Here is a 24,104-nt window from a genome sequence, read left to right as displayed (position 1 = left end):
TAGTGCACTAGTGGATGCTCACTAGTCTACTAGTGAATAATCTAAGAGTAAATTTGTTAGTATGTTAGCTTAAAGTCTACTATAAGGAAAAGGATAATCTACTAGTGCTTTTGTTAATATACTAGAGGATAGTCTAGATAATAGTCTACACCTAGATGTAGTAGTCATCAGAGGTGGAAAAAGTACTGAAAAATTGTAATTAAGTAAAAGTACCTTTACTTTGCTAAAATTCTACTCAATTAAAAGTAAAAGTACCCATCTAAAATCTACTCAAGTAAAAGTAAAAAGTACTCAATTTAAAATGTACTTTGAGTAAAAGTTACATAGTTACTTTTAATTATTTGACGTAAAAAAGTAAAAATAAATCCTAAATTAAATAGTTTTTAATGAATTATTATTCCACATAATAATTTGGACCTTTCAGGCAGTATTTGTTCAGACCACCCCATAAAACAAGTGGCTTAGGTTTCTATGATCCATTTTTTTCTTTACTATTAAAAAGTATTTTTATAGTTTAACAGTTCATTATTATTTTTTAACTTGCCATTGCTGTGCTTTAACTGCTATTTACATGTTTTTTTTTAACATTTAAGCAGATTGTTTGAGGATAAAGGCACATTTTGTATTGCATGAGGACGTTATTGCCTCGTTATTCCACGCGCGAGCATCCGTGCCAATTTTTGTTTTTTTTATTCAGACAATTGTTTTTTTTCCCCCAGCATTTCATTTTTTACTTATTTTAAAGGGGAGTTTTCCAATGTAGCAAAGTACATTACTTGTGTCAAAATGTACTCGAGTAAAAGTAAAATTACCTATTTTAAAAACTACTTTAAAAATTACAAATTACTCATTAAATCTACTCAATTACAGAAACTTGTGTAAAAGTAGTTAATTACTTCCCACCTCGGGTAGTCATATAGTGAATATATTAGTCTAACATTGAATATTATAGTCTACCATTGGATATAGTGGTCTACTAGTTGATTGTCTACCATTGGATATAGTAGTCACCAGTAACATATCTTATATAATGATATAATAATATATTACTATATTTTGTCATATAATTTTGGGAAATAACTGGTAAAATCAGTGTAAGACTCTTAGTCTTACACACTGACCTGTATGAGCCAAACATGACCTTTTCTCCATCAACCAGCATGTACTTAGAACACATGGATCCTGGGAGTTTGCCAAAGGACAAAGCCAGACCAGAGCCCCTCACGGTCCGCACCCGCAGATTCTGCAGCACAGAAAGACGGTGTCAAATATCTGTTTAATCTGCAATATCATAAGCCAGATAATTAAAGTTAAAGTTATCCCTTGAGAGGCTCCAGACAATGGAGTGCTGAGTCTTGCTGTGATTTGAATTGAACTTATGATCTACTGGTGTGATGATCTGGAGAGCCATTGTATAAAACTGTTGATTGGCATGAGTGAACCAATGAAGTTCAACTTATTTAGCGCCTTTCTAAAAACCCAAGGACGCTTTACAATGAACACGTTTTTTACACACAAGCACATTACACATCGACACTCATCCACACACCGATGAGAAGCAGCACCCAATAGCGCACAGCGTACTCTCAACCGGAAACGACCGTCCACCTGGAGGACTGCATCGGGCACTACAGCATTTACCCAGAACAGAGGGCCAATCCATATCTGGGCACAGTCATACATACATTTACACAAACGTACATACATACCACACACTTTACACATACACACCAGATCAATTTTAGAGTATTCAATTTTATCAGATCAATTTAGAGTATTCAATTTTATCAGATCAATTTAGAGTATTCAAATTTATCAGATTCTCTCATGGTGGGCTTGCAACTGGCATTTTTCAGTAGGATAATGTTCGTCCACACACAGCAAGGGTTTCCCAAGAATGTCTCCGCCAGACTGCAACACTTCCAGACTAAAGATGCCATACCACTACCACTAGAGGCGCTGCGGAGCACTGTGTAGAAGCACACAGTGTAGAACAGCGTCGCCAAAGAAGCACGCTAACGCTAGCCAGTTAGCATAACAAGCTAACACACTGGAGTTGATGGGAGCTCAGTGCTATGGAGCCTAAATACTTATCCCTCGCTCCATCCTGCCTGAGAACAGCACTTTATAGCCCTGTTTAAATATATTAATACTGTAGTTTGTTATTTGCTTGGAGCATTTACTTGGAGAAAGAAGAAAATTATGGCTGTATGTAGTTTTTCAATGTGTTATCTCTTTTAAAGGTGTATTGTTTACATTCTCCAGCTGTTTTTCTGATAATAAAGTCATTGTGTGATTTTGTGGGACAAGGTAAACCCAATACTAATCAAATCCTTAATTTAAAGCCTTAGTGTTTTAAAAAATATACATATACTTTTAATTTTTTTATAACATAAAACAATAAAAATACTGTGATATACATTTTTGGTCATACCACGCAGCACTACAAGAGCCTCCTTTTTATTGTACAGTTTCCTCCAATAAACTTGTCATTTTACTGTAATATTGTAATCACTTACATATACCATCATCACATCACACATATAAAGTTTATACATGTTTATTCCATTCCAAAAACTCCTTATTGGTGAGTGGGGGAAAAAGTGCTGAAGCTGTTGAACCTGTTAATTCAGTGTAAAACACCCTATTCAGTATATAATGCTTTAATTACAGTTAACCAGTGTCAGTAAAAGGTTAGTAATAACTCCTGACTCCTGACTGTTAATCTGCAATGTAATACCCATTAAACGTAATGTTAAAGTAAACAAGAAACAAGAGAAGAACCAGGCTAGAAACCTAGGTGTGATTCATGCGTACAAACGTCCTCACTTAAGCAAACATCCAGCTGACGTGAAGCCCTTAGACACACACTGAGGTGTGGCAGGTACATTTACAGCAGCCTGGGTTAGTGAAGAGAAAACAAGCCAGAGTGAAAATGGGACACTCGTGGGGGAGGGAGGTGGTAGAAAGCGGCAAAAAAAAAGTGTAAAAATGCAAGAGAAAAAAATGAGAAAGTGAAGATCGATGAGCAATATCTGAAGACGAGAACGCAAAGCAGTAGGATGTAATCAAAGGAAAACAGCAAATACATGTTTTCGAATCCCACTCAACCCTGTTCTCCGCTCTGCTAAAATCAGATTGGGTTGCTTTCGCTCGTGGTTCTCAGGCACTGTGGCGGCCGCCTTCAAACTAATCACACAACTGCAGTGTGTGTGCTGCTTCTGCTGCTGCTGTGGAGTTTATGAAAAGTTCGTTGAACAGTCGAGTTACAGAAGTTTTGAGACGGCCTGGCAGATCGTGTTGGGCGGATCAGAGTTATGTAGGCCAGGCTTTAGGAATATTCTGCCCTTTTCCACAGCACACACTGTCACACAGTGTACACAGGGAATTCAGAGGTAAACTGAAACTCTGTGGCAACAATCGCACCGCCAACGCTTGCCAGGAAGTTCACAGGACTGAATTGACTGGCCGAAAGGGCGTCCATCAAAACTCTGGGGGAATCTTGCGTTCTTTTCCTTTTGTATTTGGGATTTCCAGTTGTTCTTCTCAAGTTAAAAAAGAAACAAATACATTTTTAGCATAAAGAAACTATTTGCTGATTCTTTGGGTATATTTAGCTTCAACAGTCAAACCTCAAAGTATTACTTCTGCTTTCATACTGATTTTAATTAAGGGTGTCACGATTCTCTAAATCCTCGATTCGATTTTATTTCCGATTTTAGGGTCACGATTCAATTCAATTCTCGATTTTCTGTTTTTCTTATGCCTATGCCAGTTTTAGATTAGTCTATGGTCAGTTATTGGTTTGATTCATCAAATTAACAATATCTTATTTTAAAAGGTGGGCTTGATATACGTGATGCAAAGTGATACAAGTGATCTGTAATACACCACATTAGGCACTAATGGTCAAATTTAAGTAATTTAATTAAGATATATTTGTAATACCATCTAGTGTTTTTTTTTTGGTAGCAGCAGTGTGCACTGTTAAAACAGCAATGTGCAACATAAAAAAAATAATAATAAAACAGAAATACTGGAACAGTCATGTACAAAATAATAGAACAATTAGGGCCTTAACAAACTGAACTCTATCCTACTATACAGTTAAACATGAAAAATAAGACTTTAAGACTTTTTCAGTTCCTGAGAATGACAAGTTTTTTTCTTTAATAAAGATATATTATTAACTTTATCTGAGAGAAAGATGCTCCTTAAGGTACCAAAACTATTAACATATTTGAGGCTAGACAAAACAACTGTTATTATTATATTTTCAAGTTTTTCTTTAAGAAGATGAGAATGTCCACATTCTCTGGAGAAAGGGCTGCTCTTTGAGCTACAGTGTGCTGAGCCATTTGCGGAAGGTATCGTCGATCCTCTTGACTTCAATGCTCGAGATCATGACATAATTTTGATCAATTCTGATAAAATATAGAAATCGTGACACCCCAACCCTTAATTGATTTTTCCTTATGGAATCTTTAGGTTTTCACACCTGAAAGTCCAGGCCAGAGTCTGAACCAAGGTTTATGTCTTTGTATAATCTACATTGTATAGTCTACATTTGGTTCAGTTGTAATTTTGTCCAGTTTCTCACTGCAATTTAGTGAGCACTCTAAAGAGCTTTTCTACATCCTGCGTCCTCATTCCCTTAGTGGACTGCCAAATCTCCCAATACTTGGCACTAGGAGTTGAGACAAAATATCGATATTGTGATATATCGTATCATTTCTGTTTGGGATACATTATTAATATGTGGCATCAAATACAGTATTATTATTTTTATTAAAACATAAGCCTTATTCAGACGGGATTAGTTTCTCAGGGGGTCCTGGGGGTCCTTTTTGTGATTTTATTTCCATCCAGAACAACCATGTATGTGTTTTTCACAGACGTCCTCTGAGAAAATTACAGACTGAATTATCTACTGTTTTTCGCTGAACTCCGTAGTCCTTCGGTAATTTTAGTCCTGTCCAGAAATCTCATCTCTAAGTTTTGTCTCCTCACGTTAAATAAAATAGCTATTTTTCACTGCCATGCACTGTAATTACACTTTGGCCGCGTGTTTCCATGGAGATCCATGTAAAAACAAAACAGCGAGTGGAAATGGAGGAGCTACTGAACCAATTCCTCAGTGTAGGAAATACAGATTCATTTTCACATAGCTGGGAGAATGAAAGTTTTGCTTTGCCCCAAACCGAAATAAGAGTCTTAGTTAGTGAGTCAGTGTCTCTTTTCTGCTTCAGTGTCATTTAGGGTGCTTAGCATACCGCTGGCGATGTGAAAGCACCTTAAGTGTTTGTACTACTGTATGATGCATCTGAATGCAGAGTCAAGTTCGATTTTTCCAACACTGGTGCTTTTTTCTTCTTCTATGTTTAACGGGCGATGATATAGCCTGCCTAAACTTACTGTAATTAGGCTGAAAGTTTGAACCATCTAAAACAAACAAACAAACAAACTGGTTCAGTTGATCCGGACCAAGACCACCTCTACCTTTTGTATTATCAAAATTTTGTTCCTTGGCTTCGGACTGTTATTTTGCTTTGGGCCAAACTTAAAAGTCTGAGGCAGGTGTAAAACCATAGATACATAGATACATATGGAAAGAAATTAAATGAAAGCCAACAGATTTCTGGCTCTGGATCTTTGCAGGGGCTAAAAATGATCAGACCACCACCAACAATAAGTTTTCTGCTCTGTTATTTTCTCAGAGAAACAGGAGGAAAAAAACACAGACATGATTGATTCAGATAGAAAAAATATCCCTTAGGACCCCTTTTGAAAAAGAGAATTCCCAAAGGACCACATGTTTTGACAGTATTAAATTTACATGGGATCCTGGTATAATTCTCTCTTTCACAGAGACTCCTCTGTGATTTTATGTATCTCTTCCTTCTGAGAGACTTATCTCTTGTATCTTCTTTGTTAAAACGTTTTTGGCCACAGCTACTTTATTTTGTCCCAGGTTGAAATAAGAGTCTGCGTTTTAATGAAACTGTTATAATTGTGATCATGTGACAAGATGGAAACCTCTGCACTAGTAACTCAATCCTACTCTGTTAATTAAATCTCCATCTGGATAAGATAGCTCTATCACTAACAGGACATTTCTAACGTATTGCTATCTTGGCAATCGAAAACACAGGTGCGCTGCAAACCTTCACAGCATGAACGAGCAGGTCAGTTTCCTCCTCTAAGAAGGATTGGACACATCCAGGTAGCTGCGTCCCTGAAATAGCAATGTGCCAACGTCAGAGCCTTAAAGGTAATGGCAACCGTCACGCTGAGTGATTTGTTCACACTCATTATTAAGAGAATTAGTACATGCCTTTTGCATGTTTTACGCTGCGCAAATCATACTTTTCCCATCGTTATGATAGCAAAGACTGTTAAATATAAGCATAACTACATAAATGAAATGTCCCCCTGTCACCCACTATTAGGTCTTGCAATAATTAATTTCTGATAGTTCATTTCAACTTGCCATGAGCACACTGGCCAGTGTCATTCAAAAAGCATGCCAGGCTGAAACACTTCAAATTACTTCAGCAGGAAGAGGTCTGTAAAGCAGCTGTAGACTGAATGTAAAGGCATTATTTATTCTGGATTTTTTGGTAGAAACCTTTTTTTCTATATTAGTTTCATGCATTTTTTATTGTGCTTACATTGTTCTGACTGCCTTGAAAATGTGAAGGTGAAGGAAACATTAGTGTGCATTAGGGGTTGGCGATATGGCACAAAAACAACATCATGATATTTTATGGTATTTTCGCAATAACGATACTCTTGGTGATATGACAAACCACTGAATTAAAAATATATATTTTTGGAATACACTACTTTATATTATATATTATTTCATATGAAATGCCACACCCCTAACTGAGATATTAAAAAATAAAATAATTTTATCAGATTTGTAACAGAAGTCAATGATCCAGAATGTCATGATACTAATAATAATGCACTTCTCCATATATCCAGGATTGAAGTAAAATAAATGATACTGGACAGATAAAACCTGTCTCTAGTAGATATATAATGAAAAATGAGAAAATAAACACAGCAAAAACATTTAGTACCCTGATGTGATAATTAGGGGTGGGTGATATGGCACTATAATTCAGGGTATAATATTGTTCACAATATTAACCCTTGTGTGGTGTTCATATTTTTGTTACTCGTTTAATTTGTTACTTGTATTTAATTCAGCAAAATTAAGCAATTCTACATTAAAATGCTTTACACATGCTCGCTTCACCTAAATTGCAAGCAATATAAACAGCTTACATGGTTAATATTTGCCCTTTACCTTTCTTATGTTACATTTCTTTCAAAAAGTGCTACTCTTTTTTTATTCGTTTTTTAATAAAATGTAAAAGAAAATGAATTTTCTTAAGATATGAGTAGAAAAAATTGTTTAGTTTTAAATTTACAAATGAAGCAATGTTTATTAGCACTTGGCCAAATATACTGTATGTAATATAAATGGTTAGGGTGAGGTAAAGGGGGTATTATTGCTAGCGATATTATTGCGTATGATACGCTATTTCATAACTGTAAACAATGCTGTGTTACTATTTAGACACATCTTTAGAAAAAACTGTTGTTATGCAAGAACTAAAAAATCTAAATCATGATCAAGAATTGCTCATAAATCTGAAGGATGTCGAGATTTCCCAGCCCTACATAATACTGGTTTATTAACCAACAAAATAAAACTAAAAGAAAACAAAGAAAGAAGCAGAGAAAAAAAATGAGAACATGGAACTAAAAAACAACAACAACCTAAAAGACGTAAAGACGTACAAGAACCGACCAAAGAGAACGGAAACACATGGACTGTAAATATACACAGACCAAAACAGGAAACGGGAAACATCTGTGGGTAGGTAACAAGGGGGCGGAGCTACAAATTAACACAGACAGGGGCACGTGGAGGAACAAGCACAGAGGGAAAAGGTAAACAAACACAGAGAAACAAGAGTACAGAAGGAAGACAACAGGAAACAGGGCAAGGACGTGACTTTAGCTGCTTCAAGTAAAGCTTCTACTTGTTTACTCTCAGTTTCCTGCTTCCTTGCCGTCGCTCTGCTCACCCGTAGGTGCTGGGCGGATATCTGCAGGCGGCTGCACATGTCCAGGAAGTGCGGCAGGCCTTGTTCCTCCAGCAGCAGGTAAACAGCCACGCCACGCTTACTGCCCGCATCCAGCAGGTCCTGCAGAATCAGCAGGTCAGTCAGGAGGTCCATAACCACTGCCACCACCTGACAACACACACACAAAGCAAAACGGGGATAAGTCATGAGCAAATTTACAAGAAAATCACAGAATCTGTAACCAAGCCATTCAAAATAAGCCTAAAAGCTTTTGATGGGTGTTGCCTCAAATACCTCAACAGTGTAAAATGGTCAGAGTGCTCTTTACCTAGGGCTGGGGGTTTAGGACTGTCTTATATATAAATATAAAGCAACCCAGATCAAACATTATGAAATAAATTGGAATTTGAGATTATTGAGTTTAATGCTGTACAATTTTAAAAAACAAAAGCAACAAACTAAAAAAACAAGTCCCAGACTCTCAAGCTTCAAGTCCTGACTAATTGACTCCATTTGGGGTAAGAATGAAAACTGCTAGCCTGATTTTTTGTCAGACTTTTCCTTTAAAGCATCCAGAGCGTGACTCATCCATTCCTAACCCACAGTGTTTACAGCGGGGAGCTGCCCAGTCAGCAGATTCATGCCAGTGCACAGCCGTGTTACTTCCAATAAGTGACCTAAAGCACACACACACTCAGTCGTACAGTCCTCAGAAGTCCACAATAAAATGAGCTTTCACACACACACACACACACACACACACAGTTACAGCCGGGGGGCAAAGCACAGACATGTCTGAGCTTCTTCTTCAACTGAACCCAAACAGAACAAAAGCCCTGCTCCTGTCTTCAGGTTTAAAATAGGTTTAACAACATCTTAACAACATTTTAACAACTTCTTAACACAGCCTGCAATATGTGGCCTACAGCTTTGAGCCTGAAGAAGTCGTTTTTACAGGAATGACTGTACTTTACAGCATAAAGCAATTTATATATTATCTTTATATTATAAAAAAAAGTAGAGTATCAATCAATAAGCTAGTTCATGCTTAACTGTAAACAGTAACAGAAGCACAAAACTCATTATTTGAACGTTTTTACATCTCTCTCATCTGCGGCTGACTTGCCACAGACAATAGGTACAGATCTCCCCCTCAGACAAAGTCTACTGGCTAAACCTGTAGCCTGTGTACTGTCTAAAGTTCTTAACCAGCAGACCGAAATGTAATTTGTTCAACTAAACTAGTGGGTGGGGCTTTTGTGGAGGTTGGCATGTGAGGGCTGGTGCCAGTGTAGTTCTATGTAGGTTTCCTTATCATCCAAACAGCTCATAAAATAATTTGATTCCTGACACCAAAATATTTCAACTGGCTCACAGATGGATGGATTGATTTTTTTCATTCATGTTTATAGCAGCAGTCGAGACCCAAGGGGCAAAAAGTGAGTTTTGCATAATATGTGGCCTTTAAATATATTGTTTTAACATAGACAGTCTTCTACAACAGAGTAAAAGCCCAGAAAGCTGCAGCCAAGGCTTTTAAACAACCACAACAGCCAATCAGAACACAGGACAGTCTTAAAGGCACAGTATGATGAATTTTACCCAACTCTCGATTTTCACAGGATTAATATAACTTTAATTTTATACCTCATTTAATACAGGGTTCTTGCTACATTTTAAAAGTCAAATTTGAAGAGCTCAATAATTATAATTTAAGGCACAAAAATGTAGTCAGTCCTTCTTAAGTAGAAAATAATTTATTTTATTGAAAATTAAAACTTAATGTTTCCCATTTGTTATTAGTTTTCTTCAATTTTGTTCCATTGTGATGTCGAACATGTTAGCATGTTAGCTAGCTCACCGCTAATATTAGCTAGCTCTCTACTAACCCTATTTTTCTCCCCGGTAACATAGCTAACTCGCCGCTAATGTTAATATGTTAGCTAGCTCACCGCTAATGTAAGCTAGCTCTAGGTTAACCTTAGTTCTCTCCTGTTAACATTAGCTAGCTCTCTGCAAATGTTAGTTAGCTCTACGCTAACTTTAGTTCTCTCCCCAGTAACGTTAGCTAGCTCGCCTCTAACCATAGTTCTCTCCACGTTAATTTTAGCTAGCTTTATGCTAACCTTAGTTCTCTCCCCATTAACATTTGCTAGCTCGCCTCTAATGTTAGCTAGCTCTACGCTAACCTTAGTTTTCTCCCGAGTAACGTTAGCTAGCTCTATGCTAACCTTAGTTCTCTCCCCAGTAATGTTAACTAGCTCACCTCTGATGTTAGCTAGCTCTATGCTAACCATAGTTCTATCCCCAGTAACTCACCGCTAATGTTATTATGTGCTTTCCCACTGGCATTAAACGCACCATCTAAATATGAAATACATACAGCAAATATACCGGAAATTAAAGACTATTTAAGACCTTAACTATCCAAATTTTAATTTAAGACATTTTAAGACTTTACCAGTAAGAAAATGTACAGTAAATACATTTGACTAACATGATGCATTTACTTAAAAACTTTTCCCATAAACAAAAGCTAATCCCCCAAGACAAAGAATATAAGAAAAACATTATTAAAAAGCATGGTGTTATACTTCTACTTGCATTTCATCTGCAGTATAAATCATTGTGAAAGCAGATGCACTGTATAAACTGCAGATGAGCAGCTGCATTCAGCGCAATAAAGCTTTTAGAGCTCTTCAGGTTAAGTTTCAGGAGCATTCAGACGCCTCTTATTCTCGTCCTTTCAGAACCTCAAGCAACAATGATGGAGAGATGATATGATAAAGTGAGAATTCAGGTTAAAGAGGTCTTTATTATGAGATAGAAGCTCCTCTTTCCATGATAAAACTATGAGTTTACTTAATAAACACATCAAAAGAGCCGAGATAACAATGCAAATAGCGCAAACTAAAAACTGCATAAGCGGGTTTACATTACATAACTAGGATGGAGGCGGAGCGTATTGGTCCACAATAAATACACTTACCAATCATTTTACACACCTTCATCAATCATTTAGAGTTTTTCTTTATTTCTTTTTTTTAATTAACAGTAAGATGTGAAGTTATGTGCCCAATCATCCAGCAATAAAAAAATGAAAATACACACATAAATTCCTTTTTTGAGTCTCTTCTATGAGAAGAATAATGCAGAACATTATGACTTAAATAATGTTAAATAGTATTTGATTTAATAAATGAGAATTCATCCAAACTATGAAGAAAAACTTTTCAAATTACACTTAAAAAATGTTTCACAAACCAGAATATGTTTTAGTTGGTATTTAGTAGGGGTTTGCAATATGGCCCTAAAATAATATCACGATATTTCATGGTATTTTCGCGATAACAATACTTGGCGATATGACAAAACACTTTGAAAAAACTATTTCAAAAATACACTATACAACTGCAAGAAAAAAAATATTATTACATACAATATAATTCTGCACACCCCTAAGTGAAATATTAAAATATATATGCACTCCAAATATCTCCATATATCCAGAATTAAAGTAGAATAAATGATACTGGACACATATAATCTGTCTCTAGTAGATATATAATGGGAAATGAGATGGATGATATGGCACGATATTTTAGGGTATAATATCGTTCACGATATTGAAAAATGTTGACAGTATTATCGTGTACGATACGATATGGCACACTCCTAGTATTTAGTGAATGTTTGAGTAATATTTTAATCCATATTGAGTAAAAAATAAAATGACTAAGAAATGAACGTCAGTCTATCCAAAAAAATGTAAGAAGTTTGAAAGTATTGCAAAGACCAAACACATCAAACACATTATGATGAAACTGGCTCTTACCAGGACTGCACCAGGAATAGAAGAGCAAGAGTTACCACTGTTGGACTGGATAAATTCACAGAGTTACCAGCCTCAGCAACCACAAGTTAACAGCTTCCTAGGTAAGAGCACCTAAATGCTTCTGGTTTCTTTAACTCTTTTTTAGTTTTGAGTCTGGATGACTTCTAAAAAGTATTCTAAGAAAAAGCACATGTCTAACAGGGAGTCTGGGGTGAGTAATTAATCATGTACATTTGATATTTTGCAAAACTAGTTCCTGAACAGTACTGTAAATATAGATGTTTTTTTTTCAAAGGTAGCAGAACAGCAGCAGCAGATCAAAGCATTCATTAGAATAGTTTGTGGACTTTATTAACAGTAAATATTAAGTTATTAAAAATGTAAATAATGACTAAGCTAAGTGGGCATCATTCCAGCGTTCAAACAAGGCAAATAAACTTCCAAACACTTCCTTCTTCATTCCTGCAAGTCTGAGAATTCAGGACAAACAGAAAACAGAAAACAAACAGAAAACAGAAAGACAAATCCAAAGAAATGCTCTCTTCAATAATTAGTTTTTACTGAATCATAGGCCTGAAATTAAAACAAGGACTACAAATTAAATACAAAAATATTAACTGTATAAGGGATTAATAACAAATTAGAATTTATAAATAACATACAACATTATTATATTTTATGGCATTTATTAGGTTTGTTTGTTCCCATAAACTTTGACCAATTATTAAATACAACTTCTTCTGTAGTCTGTATATTTCTATAGTTTAAAAAGTGAACAGTATAAATATAGATGGATTTTTAAGAAGTCAAAAGAGCAAAGAGTGTAAAAATATAATTATAATGTTTTACAGCAAATATTATACTATTAAAAGTGATAACAAAAGTATGTTTCAAATCACATGAAAAAAAAAACAAACAAACAACAAAGGCAATTCTCTTGAAATTGAATTAAAGTAAACATGAATAAAATACATTATAAAAAATAACTGTAAAATATATTATTTGACATACATTAAGCTTTGTTTGTTTCTGTAATCATTGCCATATTGACTATTACTTTAGAAAATATCTTTATTTTGTTTATTAAATGATTAGCAGTGTAAATACAGATGTTTTCTTAAAAGGTAATAAAGCCAAAAGTTTGAACATTCTCATTTAATGTTTTTTCTTTATTTTCAAATAATTTTCTTCATTGTAGATTAACATTGAAGATATTAAAACTATAAAAAAAAACTCATATACAATCATAACGTACAAAATAAAGTGTTATGGTTGGGTTTTATATAAGGTGAAGGCCAAACACTTTTGTCTACTACCTAATTTTATATGTGTTCCTTCAGTTCCTTTAAGTCTTTAATATTAATTTACAATGGTACCAACATTAATAAGAATGTGTGTCCAAACTTTTGACTGGTGCTGTACTGTAACTTATTAAATGTGCAAATAAACATTAGTGTAAGTGGCCAACATTCCAGCATTAAAACCATTAAAAAATTACTTTAAGAAATGAAGGGCAGTCAAACTAAAAAAAATTAAGAAATTATCCTTAAGTGCAGTCACAAAGACAATCAAAAACATTATGATGAAACCTGCTCTCATCAGGACCAAGAGTTACCTCTGTTGCACATTATAAATTAATCAGAGTTTCCATACTCAGAAACTGCAAGTTAACAGCGCCCCAGATAAGAACACCTACATGCTTCTTTACAGAGGATTTTGGTTTGTTTAACACTTTTAAGTTACTACATGATTCCTTATGGGTTCCTTCATAATGTGGATTGGCAGCACAGCAGTGCCAATATTACATGTTATAGCACAAACCTTGAGTGTATTATTGTGATTATACCACAGTTCCATTATCACTGTTTATTGAAAGATTTTGAGTTCAAGAGGACAAGAAAATACAATCTGTTTGGTTAAAATAGTTCCATTGCTGCTCTGTTTGTAGCTATGCTGTTTGGCTTGTAAGCGCTGCAACATTGCTAGGTACCTGTATGTGGCAGAATAATACATGGATAGCTTCGGTTACAGTGCATTACCGGCTGATAATGGCACTCATAGAACGCCTCTTAGCCATTTACTTTGCAGGGTCGGAACTAACTGTGGTATCATTATACATTTACACTTTCATAGGCCCTAGAATAGAACCCTGTTGTGTTTCATACAGTATGATTATATATAATCTGAGCAGCAAAATTGCTCTTTTCATTTAGGGTTAAAGTAAAGTAAAGTAATTCAAATTAAATTCAGATGGAAAGTTTTTCTTTATTGCTCCTTTAGTCCAAACTTTCAGGTCTTATATAAATAAAAGAAAGATAAATACAGAGAAACTCTCTTGCCCTTGTTCTCCCTGTGATCACTCTGTTTACTCCCCCACATACATACACATAAGCTCAGCGCCTGCAGCTCAGTCAGAGGCTGAAACTGGGGGTGAAATGAAAGCGATTAGCCGAGTCACACTGCCGTGGGCATTTCCTTGTTTTCAGACAAAACAAGTTGACACCACAGTGACTCTGCAGACACGCAACCAGCCCCGCGGGAGTCCACAACATATGGCAGATGAGATTAAACGCACAACAGGCTTTAGCGCTACAGATTCATTCTGTATGACCTCAAATTCTCTTGTAGTGCTTCAATACGAGAACTGCACATGAACACTGCAGCACTGGCACAAGCACAATTAAGAGGACGTAACAACCAAAGTACCAAATTACTTCTAAATTTTTCCCATTTTCTCCCCAACTTTGCACAGCCAATTACCCAACCCACTCTCTAGAACTCCCTCTATCACTAGCAATGCCCCAACACACCAGGAGGGTGAAGACTAGCACATGCCTCTTCCGATACATGTGAAGTCAGCCTCCGCTTCTTTTCGAGCTGCTGCTGATGCTGTAACATTGCCGAGCAGCATCACAGCGCGCTTGGAGGAAAGCGCAACGACTCGGTTCTGATACATCAGCTCACAGACGCCCTGTGCTGTGGACATCACCCTAGGAGTGATGTGGGGAGAGAGTGCCATCTACCCACCCGGAGGGAGCAGGGCTAATTTAGCTCCCTCTGAGCGCCGGCAGCTTGTTCGCAAAGCAAAGCTGTTCGCAAAGCTGCATGAGCGGGGGTTCGAACCTGCGACATCCTGATCATAGTGGCAGCGTTTAGACCGCTGGACCACTTGGTGCCCTACACTTAAAATATTTTAAATATAAGATTGCTTACGATTCAGTATATTGCAATATATCACAATATATCGAGAGCAAAGCATTATACTGAGATTGTTTAAATCATTTTTTTTATTCTAGTGGACAGGGTTTAAACATAACACTAAATGAACCACTTTAAATACTTTAATTTTCCCCAAAATCGTCAGTGCGCCTTTTATTTCAATGTGCCTTATTAATATTTTTTTTACCGGTCAGGTTGTAAGAAGCAGTAAAGCCAATTGGCCTGTAGCCTGCTTCTAACCCTGGCTAGCACTTCTGGAGCAGTATTAGCATTACCCGCTAAGCCCCCCCCCCCCCCCCCCCCCCCCAGTGACAAGACCTGCCAGTGCGCCTTATAGTGGGAAAAAATACAATAGTTAAATTGATTAAGAATCAATATTATATTTTTTTATTCCATAAAGTATTGCAAAACATAATATTATGATACGTTACAACACCAATATTTTCTTACACCCCTACTTTTATAATGAAACACATCTTTAGGACATTTTAAGACGACAAAAGACAGGGTAGTTCAGTTCCAGTCCTCCACAGTTTGGTGATTTCCCTGATTAAACACAGCTGACTCAGCTCCTGAGTTATCTGCTGGCTGTAGCAGGAGTGTTTGAGCAGGGAAATCACCCAGCTGTGCTGAACACCAGGTCTCCTGGTCTGGAACTGAGGAACCCTGTTCCACTGTACTGATCAAGGAGGAACGCACTGTGCCATCTGGTTTCTGGAGAGTGTAGCAGGTCGAGGAGGAGTGGTGTGTGTTATGATGCTCTTCTGAATGATAAGAAAGATAAAGTTATAAAGTGAATGGCGTGTCGATACCGCAAACACTGATCATAAGCTTCCTGTCCTGACGCACTTCCTCTGAGTTTGATGAATCAGCCACCCAGTTCTGATAACCGGGGTTTTCTCAGTCTGATCTTTGTCAGGTTTCCACAAAAACCCATACAGGCCTGCCATTCATACAATCTAATGTGCACATAGAGAACACAGTTTCACTGCTCTATAGCTCGATACTGGGGCTGCAATGATTGACTATTTTAGTTGTCGACTAATCTGCCGATAATTTTTTCGATTCCTCTATTAGTCGCGGTTATTTTTTTATAATGCCCTTTTGTTTTACACATTTTGATAGTGTGACATATCCACAATGCTGTTAAAAAGTATTTGCTCCCTCCAGATTTCTTAGTTTTTGCTTTTTGTTTACCATAATTACATTTTTTAGATTAACAAACACATTTTAAAATATCCTGAGTAAATATAAAAGCATGTGATAACTGGCATTGAGTCTTTTAAATCTCTGTGAATAAATTTTCGTCAACTCTTCTTTAAAGAATTGAATGTTTTTTAAGCATGAACAGCCTATTTAAAATCATGCCACAGCATCTCAATCAGTCTTTGACTAGGCCACTCCAAAACCTTCATTTAGTTTTATTTTTTTTGAGCCATTCAGAGATGGACCTGTTTGTGTGTTTCAGGTCATTGTCCTGCTGCAGAACCCAAGTACGCCTGAGCTTGAGGTCACAAACTCATAGATGGGCATTCTCCATTAAGATTTGCTGGTAAAGAGCAGAATACATGGTTCCATCTATTATAGCAAGTTATCCAGGTCCTGAAGCAGCAAAGCAACCCCAGACCATCACACTACCACCACCATATTTGACTTTTAGCTTTTTCTCTTAATAAATGAAATAAAAAAAATAGAAACTGCTTTGTATATTTACTCAGGTTTCATTTGTCTGACATTAAAATGAGTTTGATAAAGAAGCAAAAACAACTAAAATCTGTAAGAAAGCAAATATTTTTTGTACGGAACTTTATATAAATCTAGAAATTATAAAGTATATTAAAGAAAATATTCACACATGCCTAATATTATTTTAGGAAAATTCTAGAATACTTACATGTCTTTAATTTGGACATAAACATTTAACAGAATTTATATATTAGGCTATAAGCAAAATAGTTTTTCATCTTTTCTATTGTGATAACGTTTTTTGTAAAAATTATATCGCCTTAGATATATGTAATGAATACTTAATAACAATTGACAAATAAAAACATAATTTTATTATTTGTATGTTATTAATTTAATTATTAGCACTTACTTTTTTTAGTAATAATAACTTTTTTTGTATTGTACTGAGGCCTCCGCCAATTCCTAAATACAAGAGAAAAAATAGAGAGGCACACACACACACACACTCTATCTTAAAAAAAACGTATCATTGTGAGTCAATTTTAACGAGGCAATCAATACAACAAAAGTAAAATGAATCCAGCTCGACATTAACGTTAAACACAAAGCGCATTGATTTTGTGAAGTTAAATAAAAAAAGATGGTCAGATTATTCTAGAGATGAGTAAGTACAAGAGGAAGTAAGATGACCTATTACATGACATAACACTCAGCTAAAGGAATGCACCTTATAAAATATGTATACCTGACAGCTTAAACAAGACCCAGGGTAACATTAACTCATTCTGGCATGATTCAGCACGACACCCTCTGTAGATCACACCATATGTAGGCTACAGTACTGTGCAAAAGCTTCAGGTACCTGGGGAGATTTTAAATTTAACATTATGACCACCTCCATTTTATCATCTTCACTGACTATACAGGATTAGTTTGTAGTTAAACCTTTTCTTTAGATAGTCAGGACCCCACAGGACCACCACAGAGAAGTTTTTATTATTAATTGGGTGGTGGGTTATTATTCTCAGCACTGCAGTGATTAGCACTGATCAGCATGGTGGTGGTGTATGAGGTGTTAGTGTGTGTTGAGCTGGTGGTACACTGAGTGGATCAGATACAGCAGTGCTGCAGGAGTTTTTAAACACTGTGTTTAATCTCTCACTGTCCTCCACTCTATAACACACTTCTACCTACAGCTGAAACACCTTATAGATGTACATTCAGAAAAGTTCATGGGATGCTGCCTGCAGGACAATGTTGGTGGACTATTCTCAGGCCAGCAATGATACTACGGTGTTTAAAAACTCCAGCAGCACTGCTGTGTCTGATCTACCATATTTTTCGCCCTATAAGGTGCACCGGATTATAAGGCGCACTATCCATAGATGTCTATTTTCTGGTCTATTTTCATACATGAGGTGCATTTTAAGGATTATAAGGAACAGAGTCATGTTTTCCTTCTAAATCATCAACTGACCTTCTAAATCACCACTGGGTGATGGTGGTGGTGGGGGGTAGCTAACTAAGTTAAGTAAAGCTAAGCTAAGTAAACAAAACTGCAACAAAAAAGTGGATGTTAATCTTCATAGATTTCTCTCCTGAAAACTGATTATTTGGGTGAGTAAAGTGCTTCCATTTATTTACAGTAAGATGAAGCATTAGCCGCTAACCACGCTAGCGTTTTTGCCATTCAAAGGTGGGTATATTGGACTGTAGCCTGCGTGTTTACTGTGTTAAGACAAGCTACGTGGGACGAACCACTAGCTACCACTAAGTTAGCGGTTAGCAGCTAATGCTAATTCTTCAGCTTTAGTGCTGGAGAAATCTGGAAATCTAAGCTTACTGTAAATAAATGGAAATGCTAATACTCACCAAAATAAACAGTTTTTAGGAGAGAAATCTGTGTAAATGAACATCCAGCTCTGAATTGATTTTAAAATAAAGTATTTTTTTTTATTACAGTTTTGTTTACTTTGCTTAGTAAACTTTACTTAACTTAACTCAACACCTAGGTGCTTCAGCATGTAAATGTGAAGTAAAGAATAAGAAGCTGCTTACAGGACATTATTGGTGAATTTGTTCTCAGTCCACCATTGACACTAAGGTGTTTAAAAACTCCAGCAGCACTGCTGCGTCTAATCCACTCATACCAGCACAACACACAACCACCATACTAGTGTCTCACATGCAGTGCCTAGAACATCTCACCACCCAAATAGTGCCTGTGGTGGCTCTGTGAGGTTCTAATCATTAATGAACAGGGTGAAAGGAGGATAATAATAAAGTACACAGAGAAACAGATACAGGACTACAGTCTGTAATTATAAAACTACAAAGTGCTCCTATATGATCAGTGGAGCTAGAAAAGTGGGTAATTGGTAAGTTTCACTTATAACACAAACTAAAACCTATATATTACTAGTTTATGCCTATCAGAGTCTATAATTTAAATGGTATAATTTAAATTTGGCTACTAATCTGCTACTGACACTAAACACCTCATTGAGTTATTATGATAAGATAATCACACCACAGACAGTAGCATTTCATAACTGATCTCATCCATTCATCACAGAGATTATATCTTACATAACACCCAACAACACAAACAGCACCATAAAGACTTTTAGAGAGTCGGCCAAACCCAGTACAAAAGTTAAATCTGCCCTGACAAGGCCATTAAAAGCTCATGTCTGATCATGAACCAGAGCAATCATCCACAATGTGATCTTTAACACAACGACCTGCTCCTGACAGAATTACAACAGTTTATATCAAAACACAGGTCTTTCTTTGAAGACTGTAAATAAGATTACTGATTATGATAATTTTATGATAATATTCAGCTTCCAAGCAATGATGATAGATGTCTTATACACTGTAAAACCCAATTAGTTCACTAAACTCAAAACTTTTGTTTTTTGATGCATTGGTTGAAGTGCACCTTCAGGAATTTACTGAAAGTTCAGACATTTTAGAAATAGCACAACACAAAAAATACAGCAAAAAGACTGGAGAAATTCTGTAGAAAATCTAGATTGAGATTCAATTTGTGTTTAAGTGGATTTACTAAGCTAAGGATTTGAATCATTTATGAGTAGACTCCTGAGAGACAGACATATATGCAGATGGCAACTCTATAACACTATTTAAGAGCTGTTGTTCATCAGAATAGACCATGAGCCAGCCAATTACCAACTTTATAAACCAATAAAACCAATAGAGCCATTGAGGCAAAGTAACAGTTCATTTTTACTAATTCAATGTAATTTAGAACACTTTCAATCAATATGAAAAATAAAATATTATACACAGGCTTCCAATACAATAGCAATAAAAAAGGATTAAATTAGATTTATTTACTACATACATTTTATAGTAGAATATTGAGTCTGCTTTTATGTGCATTGCAGACAGAAAACAGCATTCTTTCATTTTCTTTTTCATCACTGGAGATAATTCAGGTCTGAAAGGGTTAAGGGTTTGTGAGCCACGCCTCCCCAAAAAGAGCTTTTAGAGAATCTACAATCAAAAAATGTTGGTTTACATAAAGATTTCAATTTGAGTAGTACATATTAAGTAGGGGTGTGCCGTATCATATCGTATGCGATAATATCGCCAATTTTTTTTAAATCGTGAACGATATTATACCCTGAAATATCGTGCCTAATATCACCCACCCCTAAGTATCACATCAGGATACTACTTTTTTGCTGGTTTTAGCAAAAAAAAAAATTCACACTGTTCTCATTTCACATTTTTTATCTACTAGAGACAGATTATATATATCTATCCAGTATCATTTATTTTACTTTAATCCTGGATATATGGAGATATTTGGAGTGCATTATTTTTATTAGTATCATGACATTCTGGATCATTGACTTCTGTTACAAATCTGATAAAATTCTTGTATTTTTTAATATCTCAGTTAAGGGTGTGCCATATCATATCGTATGCCATAAGAAAATATGTATTCATTTTGGTTCAGTAGTGTATTCTTAAAATCATTTTTTTTTAATTCAGTGTTTTATCATATCACCAAGAGTATCGTTATTGCGAAAATAGCATTACATATCGTGATATTATTTTAGGGCAATGTCGCCCACTCCTAATATTAAGTCATTTAGAGTAATGGATAATTTATAGTAGCTACTGAATAATAAATAGTTGATACGGAAATAACAATGGCAGTTTATTAATATTTCTGTCTGAACATTTTATAAGATCGGGTATCAATTATTTTAATCCCATCCGCGTTTCGAGTTAATTTGTCCAGAGAACCATAGACAGATAAATATATAGCTAGATAAAATGATAGATAGATAAATGGATGACCCTAATTCAGTAGCTAAATGAGTAGCTGACTGTGGTAAAAGTAATAGTGTAAAGACCCCTGCTGTAGTGTCTGTTAGCGCGTGTGGCTAACGCTGAGGTAAATCCTGCTTAACAGACTGGAAACACACGGTAGGCGACAGGCCTGTCCACAGACACGGCCTCAGGCTGCGTTTGGGGGAGTGTTCCTATTAGCTTAGCATTGCTCCATCTCTTATACAAACTCATTCAAACACACACACTCACACACACATACACACACAACCTGTTCTGACATTTAAATCAGTGAGAAATTGACCTTTTCGTCCGGCTAGCGCGGGTTACGGCGCGTCCTCCTGCTCTTTTCCTCAGGGACTCTTTTCTCTTCAGACACAGACTGCAGTCATTACTACACTGTTTCTGTCTGATAGCCTCCATTTCACTACTGAAGACCGTGTTCAACCAAACAATCCCCCACACAAACAGCTCTTTCTAATGCTGATGGTGGCAGGTTAACAGGATACAAACTTCACTGATGTCCAACTGTCCAAACACATAAAACTTCCAAAATAAGCTGAAAAATATTCATACATTCAGAAAGTACATTCAATACATACTTTTATTTGGTGAATTAGGAACTTATTTCAGTCAAGTCTTGATTTAAATGTTTAAACACTGATGTCACACAGATCTGACGTCTTAAAGGAGCACTAAACACCCTAATTTGTGCTGATTCTCAGCTCAAATTTGGCAGGGCCCTGGGTGATGTATGGGTTTAGGGGCATAAATGGACACATAATCTTTGCTGATTCCACCCTCAGCTCAAATTTGGTGCTAAAAAAGATGCTAAAAATTGGAGGGGTAGTTTGGGGGGGGGGGGGGGGGGGCTGGGTGATGTATGTGTTTAGGGGCATACGAGGACACATCATCTTTGCTGATTCCACCCTCAGCTCAAATTTGGTGCTAAAAAAAGATGCTAAAAAATGGGAGGGGTAGATCGGGGGGGGGGGGGGGGGGGTTGGGTGGTGGGGCTGAGTGATGTATGGGTTTAGGTGCATACATGGACACATCATCTTTGCCTATGGCACCGTTCAACCTGTGAGGGCGCTGACGCGGAAATGACTTCAATTATTTATCTTTTTAAGATTACAACACAACTGCACAACATTATTTTTTTATAGTAGTGACAGAAATATGAATAAAATACACTGAATAATTTGAAATAGATTCTGGCTAATTCATACTGGATACGAAATAACTCAGTTTATTGTATTAATAAGCCATTGTGGACACTGAATAACTTAATAATTGTTAATAATGGCTTAATAACTAATAGTGTGTAGCCAGTGTGTAATTAATGAAATATTTATAGTTGTAACTAAATAATTATTTAGTATTTACTGACAAATTCATATTTTACAAGTAATAATTAATTGTGGATACTGTATATTCTATAATAGGTATTTCAATACTTCAGAATAGGTGATACACAATTGATATTAGATACGGCATAGTCTACAATAATCACTAAAAAATACTATTAGAGAGTACTGAAATTTTCACAGTAGACACTAATGATCCAAAGGAGCTAATGACTAACTCATACTGGAAACTGAATAACGCAGTATAAAACCTGAATAATTCAGAGTGGATACTGAATATCTCAATAGTGGCTGAAATACTTATCATTGTTACCAAATAATAAATTAATATTTACTGAGCAATTTATACTGCATACTAGGGGTGGGCGATATGGCTCTAAAATAATATCGCGATATTTCAGGGTATTTTTGCGATAACGATAAACTTGGCGATATTTCAGGGTATTAAGTATATAATAAGTAATTTCAGGAATATAGTATAATAGTATAACAGCATAATCATAATGTGGCAAAATAAATACTATAGCATAAAATAATATAATGCAGCAAAAATATTGCAGAATATTTAGCGCTTGCATATAAACTGCAAACTAAAACAATTATACAATAAATACACTTAAAGCTTAACAGTAAATAATAGACTACTTTTAAGACAGAACATCTCTATTATCACGATATGGATTTTTAATATCACGATATTTCTGCGTCACGATATATTGTATACGATATAATATTGCCCACCCCTACTGCATACATAATAATTCATAGTTTATACACAATTCATACTGAATATGGCATAATTCATAGTGGATACTGAGTAACAGTTGTTACTAAATAAATAATAACCAAACCATAATTTCATATAGCAGGTGTTACATAGCAAAAAATAGAAAATACTGAATAATACATAGCGGGTAGTTAATAAACTTAATTGGATAGTGTATATATCAAATTTTAAACATCATTTATATTAGACTTTAAAAAATTCCTAGTATTTAGTGAATAATTATTAACTAATAGTGTGTACTGCATTATTCATAGTAGATAATGACATGAATAGTAAGTACTACATAATTAATAGTATTTAATGAATAATTTATGATGTAAAAGTACTTAATTGCATTTTCCCATTACTATCCTTGAGTTTAGTGGTTAACAGGAAGACTTTCAGCCTTGAGTTATCAGGAAATATATCAGGAATTATCTTCTGATGTTTACTGTATTAACCATTACTCGGAATCGGGGAGACAGAACTAGTTCTTCTACTTCTGGTACAAGTTTCTCAACTGAAAGGAAAGGAATAACTGAACAGGACCACTTTAAGAAAAACACGTCTTTAAAACAGGTGGTGATTTCACAGGTGTCATGTGATAACAGGTAAATTCCCAGCAGAAACTAGGCCAACTCATGATAATTAAAACCCTGTAAAGTTTAATGAGAGTGAGTAGTTTGATTTTAACAGGTTAAACAGCTTACAGGATCCAGCATGAACTGAGTAGGGCAGGTTTAGACTGACTCCAGTAAACACTGAGGAGGAATAAGGGTGTGAGAAAATATTGA

At 35.8% G+C, this 24,104-nt stretch overlaps 1 protein-coding gene across 1 annotated transcript in view; it reads right to left on the bottom strand.

Annotated features, from left to right (window-relative positions):
- fam83fa (family with sequence similarity 83 member Fa) overlaps positions 1 to 24,104 on the bottom strand; it is a 36,753-nt gene that overhangs the window by 8,305 nt on the left and 4,344 nt on the right. The window contains exons 2-3 of the mRNA XM_007260747.3: positions 8,106 to 8,273; positions 1,122 to 1,243 (exon numbers count right to left, since the gene is read on the bottom strand). Of these exons, the coding sequence (XP_007260809.2) occupies positions 1,122 to 1,243; positions 8,106 to 8,273 (290 nt within the window). The remainder of the gene's footprint in view (positions 1 to 1,121; positions 1,244 to 8,105; positions 8,274 to 24,104) is intronic.

The sequence above is a fragment of the Astyanax mexicanus genome, chromosome 19 (assembly GCF_023375975.1).
Source record: "Astyanax mexicanus isolate ESR-SI-001 chromosome 19, AstMex3_surface, whole genome shotgun sequence".
NCBI lineage: Eukaryota > Metazoa > Chordata > Actinopteri > Characiformes > Acestrorhamphidae > Astyanax > Astyanax mexicanus.
Note: the sequence above shows the minus strand (reverse complement) of the source record. Positions and strands in the feature narration are given on the sequence as shown.